We start from the raw sequence: 8,471 nt of genomic DNA on the forward strand, positions 1-8,471 counted from the left end.
CAAAATGATTTGTTCACATGCCTTGACTCATTCTTACTCATGGTGTTGGTCCATAACTGATTTACAGCTTTCCATAAGGTTTAGGAGACTGCTAATGGGAATTTATGACTATTCTTCCAGAGACGCATTTGCCTGGTCACAAGGATAGATTAGAAGGCCTGGCTCTCAGTCTGGGTGCTAATTCATCCCGAAAGAGTTCCTTTGTCTCAGACTCCCTGCGGGCCAGTCAAGCTCATCCACACCAAACTCTTTCCATCCACGTCTTTGGTTTCAACTTTGTGGAAACAGTTTGGGGAAGCCATCTTGTCAACATGACTGTGCATCAGTGGACAAAGCAAGTTCCATAGAGACATGGATGAGCAAATTCGGTGCGGATGAACTTGACTGCCCTGCAGAGTCCTAACCTTGACCTGATGGAACACCGGTGGGATGAATTGGAGTAGACTGAGAGCCAGGCTTTTTCATCCACCATCATTGTGTGAGCTCACAAATGTACTTCTGGACAATAGACAGGAGAAAACATTCCCAAAAAACACATTCCTTAACCTTGTGGAAAGCTTTCCCAGAAAAAGCAGAGCTGTTAAAGTTGCATACGGTGGACTGACATAATAGTAAAATTTGAGTGTTGCGTTTGAATTGTGGTCCACAATAATTTGTTGAAAATACCAGTCGAAAATATCATAGTCATCTTAACATATTGTTGCACGACCATTTGAGGTCATTTCTGTAATGGATCAAAGGAATTCTGAAACTCTCAATGAGATTTGTACATTTGCCAACAGGTTACTGTGGTCCGCTCCTTGGGAGCAAACGGCTGCAGCTATCACAGGTTTGAGGGTAACTTCTCCAATCGCCACACCGGATGCATCAATGCCTTCTACAGATGGACGACAGGATTTAGAGCAGGGCCACTCAAGAATAATGCAACGTTTTGTTCTTAACCATTCTGGAGTATTTAAATGTGTGACACGTGGCACACCCACAACGGCGCAAGGTTAATTGAACACTCCAAATTGTCCTATGGTGTGATTGAGTGCCAATGTTTGTTTTTCTATGTGTGCCCTGCACTTAGCTGGCAACCAGTTCAGGGTATACCCCGACTGCTGCCCGAACACGGCTGCGATAGGCTTCAGCAAACCCGTGACCCTCGTGAGGTGATAAAAGCAGTTTCAGTCAAAGTATTGATCAAAGCAAGTTGACAGCTGGAACACTAACATGGATTCTGTGATTTAAAGACCGCAATGAGTGTTTATTCCTCACAAGTTCAAGTCCCGTTAGACCCATTCATATTTTTCAAAGGTGTGGAATGGACCTGTTGTTATGACATCACTCTTAATCTTGGGGCCTCCAACTCAACACAGTCAAAGATTACACCATTGCTGAGTAAAATGCACATGTAGTTAAGTCTTTGCAAAGCAGGTTTGGAATGACTTGGTTTAATCATCTGTGCTGAGCGGCACACACAGAAAAGCCGATATGAATGCAACACCTATGACTCAAAAACAGTTCTTAAAGGGGACTAGAACACAAAGTACAGTTAGTTATTTTCAGCAAAGAACGCTTTAAATATATCATCCAATGAAATAATCACAATCCAGTAGTTTAGAGAACAATGTTACTCTATCAATGTGCAAAATGACCAGCAGTCTGTGTTCATAGGCAAAAGATTGACAATAAGAGCCTCTACTGAACAGTGTGTGTCACTGCAAAAGCACTGCTCGTTTCTCTCAGCTGGAGAAACCAAACAGAAAGTTCATAACGTAAAATCCTGTTTAGGGTTTAAAAAAAAATTCACATACTTCATACAGTCAGTCCATAATCTAAATTCAACATCACTGTTCGCTCACTGCAGTACAGCAATGTTACTCCGTGCACCACAGCGGGGGGCTTTCTCGGATCAGAGGGGTGCTGAACAAAATAATTTCATTATTTTGTACATTTCAACGCAAATGTACCCATCCCTTTCTCTGTGTCTTAAAAGGAGTTGAAATGCAAAGCCTGTTGTCATTCGCACTTGGGCTTTAAAATCAATACGACACGACTGCTAGCTTCTCTCATTTTAATTCAAAGATAGGACAATGGCGCCATCTCTGACCATCTGAAACATGTCACCTCTAGAAAAAATACCAGCTGACTCCAACCTAACAACATTCATTCATTGATTCATGTTCCGAACCGCTTAATCCTCACTAGGGTCGTGGGGGGTGCTGGAGCCCATCCCAGCCATCTTCGGGCAGTAGGCGGGGGACACCCTGAACCGGTTGGCAGCCAATCGCGGGGCACACAGAGACGAACAACCATGCGCGCTCACACTCACACCTAGGGACAATTTAGCGTGTTCAATCAGCCTGCCATGCATGTTTTTGGAATGTGGGAGGAAACCGGAATACCCGGAGAAAACCCACGCAGGCCCGGGGAGAACATGCAAACTCCACACAGGGAGGCCGGAGCTGGAATCGAACTCGGTACCTCTGCACTGTGAAGTCGACGTGCTAACCACTGGACTACCGGGCCGCCCCAACCTAACAACATGAACAATAAATTACGATTAAATGCAGGAAACACTAGGAATGCTAATAATGATAATAATAATCATAGGGTGTTGTAATTGAAGGGTATGGTTTATGCCATGGATTTATATCACAACTGAATTATCACTGGAAGGCACCATATTGCTCTGTGTCAGGAAGAAGTGGGAGGGAGGTTAGAGGGAGGGCCTGGGTGGAACAAACCTTTTTTAAAGCAACGGGTGTTTTATCTTTATTGTTAAAATATTACATTTGCAATTACGATATGATTACACATGTATCTAGCTTAATTTAAAAGGACAGACAGTACAAAAAAAAACATCATACATTATAGGGGTGCAAAGTTTCAAGTTAAGGATACTTTAGGACCCCCCGCCCAAAAAATGGGCTAGAAATATCTATGTACGACAGCAACGGAAATTCCTTAAGACACATCATGATTGACAATTTAAGAAATCTTTTAGTCAATTATTGGTCCAGCACTTGCTTGAACCCAGACTAAGCCGTGCTGCATTCCTGATAGGCTTGAATCAGAATTACAAGAGCAGAAAGTATATCTCTCTCAAAGTTAATTTAGCAGCCAGTTGCGACTGGAAGGTTTTACAGAAGCTGAAAGTCCGAAAGATTTTTTTAAAGCGTTTTGTAGTCTTCACTGCGACAGAATGTGGTCTTTCACTGTTACTGAATAGACAAATGACTTTGAATAGTTGTATTTCATTCGAAAAAAAAATCCACCAAAAATAGAAAAAAAAAACCAATGCACAACTGATTTTTTCCATATTTGCATTCTTTTTTTTTGATGCTGCTACGAGTTCATTCATTTTCATATTCGTACAAACCCAATTCCAAAGAAGACCGTAAAACAGCAGATCAAGCAAGAATGGGAAATAATTCCAGATACAAACCTTCAACAATTACTGTCCTTTGTTCCTAAACGTTTATTGAATCTTAAAAGAAAATGTGATGTAACATAGTGGTAAACATGACCAAGTCCCAGCGTTTTTGGAAAGTGTTACAGCCATAACTCTAAATGAATCATTATTGGCTGAAAACGTCGTCTATGAGTTTGAACATTGAACAATTGTGTCTTTGCAGTGCATTCAATTAAATATCGGTTGAAAATGACTAGCAGATTATTGTATTCTGGTTTTGTTTATGTCTGACCCAACATCCCAAATTCAATGGAATTGGGTTTGTATAACCTAATCGTATTTTAAGCATTCATTTTCTTGTTTCACTGTTTTTGGTCCAGACTTTTTCTTCCTTAAAATCAACATTGACATCTTTGAAAACTGAATGTGTGTGTGTGTACATTTGTGATCGCCATCATGGAAACATCTTACATGTCCCTGTTCTCCTTTGAAGGGCGTCCTTTGTTTTTGGAACTGACTGAAAGGATTTAAACTCACTGCTTACTGAAAAACTTTTATGGGGCTGTGCAAACAAACAGCAGGAGATTTGGGGAATACTGTATGCAGAAATGGCCGACTTTATCATATGAATGCCACTTTTCTTATGCCTCTTTTTGTGTCCCTCTGAAAAAAAAGGAGTAAATGAAAACAATCCTTGAGAAATAAAACTACTTTCACAGAGTTGGTTGGTTACCAAAGCCAGCTGTCTAGATGCTGGACACAATAACAAGAACCATCCAGGATGGCCGAGAGTTCCCCATAGCTCTTCTCTCTCCAAGTAGGAAGGAGTCTCTCATTGTTGAGTGCCTGGAGCCTTGGCGTTCCTTCCCGAAGGACATGGTACAAGCAAGGCCATCGACTCTGGATCCTCAGCCTGGTACGCCTGTCCAATGTGATGCCGCGAACGATCTTCTTGGCTCTGAGCTCACGCAGAGCGGGCAGCTTTAGACAAGAGAAGACCAGGCCTCTGCTCGGTGACACGTCCAAGAACTCCAAAGAAAGCGACTCCAGTGTGTAAGAAATACCCAGGTTCCTCAGCGGCACCAGGATATGTAAGGTGAGAGATTTTAGGTTGGGAAGGGATGTTGTTAGGGTCTGCAGTGTGGATGGAGTCAATCCTTTGAAAACCCAGAAGTACTTCAGCTCAAGGACTTTGAGCTGCTGGAACTGAGTGAGCAGCGACACAGACAAATCTGACCAGTCAAAGTGTAACCTCATCTTGGTGATACGAGGACAACTCTGGGTGAGTTTGGTCAACAGCTCCTGGAAATTGGTCACCTGTCAAAAGAAATGAAATTGGTTCAACAAAAAGGAACTCACAAGCTGCAGGTATAACCTGAGGGGGGAAAAAATAGACAGTGTCCTAACATTCGGGAATGAAACATATAGTGTACGGTAGATCTAAAAAAATCACACAATCAAGATCAAATGCTGGGCTTTTGGCAATGATAGGACAATGGAGCGTCATCTGCTTCCATGTCTCTCCCCAGCACATAACAAACTGGTTCCCAAAGGCTGCATTGCTGGGTGGTGAAGCTCATCAGCCAATTGACTTCATGTGACGACGAGAGTGACTGAGAAAGCCTCTGGGACGCTACTGTGTAAATAGCTGTGTTTGGCATTGTTTGGGGGGGGGGGGGGGGTGCGAGTATGGTAAATAAATGTTTTTTCTAAATCCATCTGCGTGACTCCTTTCATTGCAAATGTTCCATGGTAAAATACGGAGGACCATCCATCCATTTTCCGAGCCGCTTTTATCCTCACAAGGGTCGCAGCCTATCCCAACTTTCTTCAGGCAGTAGGCAAGGGACACCCTGAACCGGTTGCCAGCCAATCGCAGGGCACACAGAGACGAACAACCAACCACGTTCACACTCACACCTAGGGACAATTTAGAGTGTTTTATTAACCTGCAACAAATGTTTTTGGAATGTGGGAGGAAACCGGAGTACCCAGAGAAAACCTACGCAGGCCCTGGGAGAATATGCAAACTCCACACAGGGAGGCCGGAGCTGGATTCGACCCCTGCACCTCTGCACTGCGAGAGCGACGCACTAACCACTGGAACACCGGGGTAAAATACAGAGGCCCATGACAACTAATAAAATTTGGCCAGTGTACTGGATGTAAACGCTTGTTTTTATGGCGAAATATTGACGTTGCAGATTTGAATTTTTGGAGTCCGGAAATGACGCTCAATCGTCTTTTATTGGTGAACTATAGCCATGAAGAAAATGCCACATTTACAATACTGACAAGTTCATTCATATGTAAAATGACAATACCAATCAAATCATTCCACTTTAAAATCGAAAAATCCTTGAATTGAATCGCACTCCGTGTATTGAGATATGTATCGAGTCATCTTTTATTGGAGAGATGCACACCCCTAATTTTGCAGGACAAACAAAGTCAAATCATAATCTCCACCTGCAAACTCTCTAAAACAACACTTGTGAAGTGGTAGTATAAGTTTCCAAAAATGTGTTTCGTCGTTTTATCTTTCAGCTACATGACCATCAAATATCAAAATTTTAACCGACCCGTGACTGTCTGTGAATGGCTGACTACATGTCTGTTGAATGTGTCAATAAAATGCAGCTAAATATTGTTACCTGGTCCATCTTAGTAATGTTGTCCTGGTGGGAACTGGAGCTAGAATGCACCCTGAGATCCAGAGGTTCAAGATGCGTAAACGTCCAGTTGAGGTCAAGGTGACTGAGATCCCTGCAGTGGACATTATCCAACAGGTGACTGAGCAGGTCAGCCCACTGATTACAGCGATCCCCCAAATCAAAGCTGGCCTTCAGTGTGAGAAGGCTGGCTCGGCGTGAGATGAGATGGTGCGTGTAGAGGTGAACCCAGGATTTCCACCTCTCAAACTCGCGATTGGACACGAGCAACCCCTCTTGCCCCAGGTGGAAGACGCCGCGACGGGAGTAGTCAGCAACCCGCCACAGCTTCCAGGAACGAACAAGGCAACTCCAGCTCAAGCAAACCAGAGCACAGCTACATTTATCCACTTCATTCAGGAAAGACAACACATGGAGCTGGCACTCCGCAGGCAGGAAGTGGAAAGGGAAGTAGTCGTCTTCTGTTTTGCGACGGTTGCTTACAGGAACCAAGGGTCTTTTCCGCGGAGACATGTTGATTGGTCAGAACGGCGGCTGATGGTGGGTGTCAGAATCTCCACCGGGAAGTCTTGCGGTCTGGCTTTGCCATAAATCTGTCTCTTTGGCTTAAAGTAAGCAATGACAAAGTCGGGAGGGATTCAATTGTTTGGCTGCAGAAAATAAATAAAAAAATAATCTTTTGAAAGGCCTATCTAGATTGTAACAAAGGGTGTTTTATCACATGAATAACTCAGCTTATGGAATGCTGGCCGACAGATATTTGAAGTCAAATCAATTTTGAATGGACATGACTACAGACACAATGATGACTGAAAAGTTTTTGCAGTTTTCTGTGCTATCCTTCAGGATGGTGTAATTCTGTGCATTTCTCAAGGGTGGCAAACATGATTTTTCTTTTGGAGACTGAGATTCAGCGATTGGAATTGAAGTCGATCTAAATGGGATGGGAGAATTGAACCAATCTCTGTATTCCTCAAAGGACATTACAGCTTCTTGTTTGAGCTTCAAACAACAAGGCACATGTAGGAATCATTGTAACAATTGTATTGTTGTTTTATGTTAACGTGTTCTGTTGTAATATTTTGTGATTCTATGTTAAATGTTCGATAAAGCGCTTTGTTACAGCTGCAGCAACAAGACAAATAAAGATGTATTGTTTTGTATAAATACATTTAAACCACTCAAAGGCACGTAATGACGCAAGTGACGCTTCTTCAGATTCAGAAACCTTTGTATATCCTGACTGTAGTACACACACCAACTGGTTGCCACGTGAAAACACATGACAATTTTAACAAGATATTAATCAGCAGTCAGTATAAGTTCAATTGACAACTTTACTGCTGTTAATTTAAGTCAATATTTAGATTCTGGAGCAGTTCATATTGTTAAAATAATGACGTTTATAGGTCATCATTTTGAAGGCGTGTAATTTACCTCTGTGTCGAACAGGCTCGGCACGCTCGATCCCCCAATTTGTGAAGCTAACCTGTTAGTGGCTAAAGCAAAGCGGAAACAAAGGAGTTTCCGATCGATGCTATTTATTCCCACGTTGTATCAAAGGTTGCATAGAGACGCTTCAAGCGTTGTTGGTCGTACAGAAAATGTAAAACGGTAAAAAGCGGTATTTTGCGAATTCCGCTTGTGGCAACCTGTGCCAGACAGCTGACTTGTGTTGTTTTTGTGTGTTGACGGCTGAGCTACCCGTTACGTCATCAAAAGCCGCCGAGTTGTACTTTGTAAAGTGGAGGCCTAGAGGGCGCGCGCACGCTCACCTCGAAGAGTGGAAGCTCGATGAGCAGAAGTATCTGGATGCAGTTTTTAGTTTTCCAAATAAAGGTTTAGGTGAAACGTCCCCGTTTGGTCTTCTCTTTAACTGCGAAATATAGTTAAATATAAATGTACATTTGAAGGTATGTGTGCATTAATCAAGATGGCGCGATATATATGTATAAATAATTTAGCTGTCAACCAAAATATGTTAGATAATAAAACAAGTAGGCATATATTTAAAACAAGAATCATACTAAAGTTCCAATGTACAAAAAGACTGTTTAGGCCTTCTACCTCAGCACAGGGTCAACTGCCAATTAATATTTCTGGCCGTTGTGAGTATAATAAAAAATATTTACAAACTGAGCTCATGCAATAAAGGCTCATTCATTCATTCCCCGCTATAACTGTCCTGAGTTACACATGTAGATTTCAATCACGTTTGAAAAGACCGACGACAGCGCACTGCAAAATTAATACTCATATACTCTAGTAATCTAGCCACATTCTTGGCAGACAAGAATAATGTAGATTCAATCATGCGTTACGTTATTTGTTCGTTTATTTGTTAGGTATATTTGCGGGACATTTGCGCAATGCATTACCTTGAGGTTGATCAGCCAACC

General features: G+C 42.3%; 1 protein-coding gene across 3 annotated transcripts; it reads right to left on the reverse strand.

Annotated features, from left to right (window-relative positions):
• Positions 1 to 2,748: 2,748 nt before the first annotated feature.
• LOC147205723 (uncharacterized) lies at positions 2,749 to 7,760 on the reverse strand. 3 transcript variants are annotated; one of them, XM_086110013.1, is made up of 4 exons: positions 7,510 to 7,760; positions 6,556 to 6,677; positions 6,055 to 6,399; positions 2,749 to 4,717 (listed from the first exon to the last, which is right to left on the reverse strand). In XM_086110013.1, the coding sequence occupies exons 2-4, from the start codon at positions 6,583 to 6,585 to the stop codon at positions 4,130 to 4,132; spliced, it is 963 nt and encodes a 320-aa protein (XP_085966139.1). In that variant the 5' UTR covers positions 6,586 to 6,677; positions 7,510 to 7,760; the 3' UTR covers positions 2,749 to 4,129. The 3 variants fall into 3 exon arrangements, with proteins under 3 accessions (XP_085966139.1, XP_085966137.1, XP_085966138.1); XM_086110011.1 differs by having other exon boundaries at positions 6,055 to 6,677; XM_086110012.1 differs by having other exon boundaries at positions 6,055 to 6,722.
• Positions 7,761 to 8,471: the final 711 nt, after the last annotated feature.

This window comes from Hippocampus guttulatus, chromosome 4 (genome assembly GCF_054856545.1).
Source record: "Hippocampus guttulatus isolate MCC_2025c chromosome 4, RoL_Hgut_1.0, whole genome shotgun sequence".
NCBI classification, from domain to species: Eukaryota; Metazoa; Chordata; class Actinopteri; order Syngnathiformes; family Syngnathidae; genus Hippocampus; species Hippocampus guttulatus.

Bases quoted from the DNA above. Each gene is read 5' to 3' on its own strand.
- LOC147205723 (XM_086110011.1), bottom strand. From the start codon at position 6,585: ATGTCTCCGCGGAAAAGACCCTTGGTTCCTGTAAGCAACCGTCGCAAA. The intron at 4,718-6,054 runs GTAACAATATTT...TTCTTTTGACAG, and splicing joins ACATTACTAAGATGGACCAG to GTGACCAATTTCCAGGAGCT.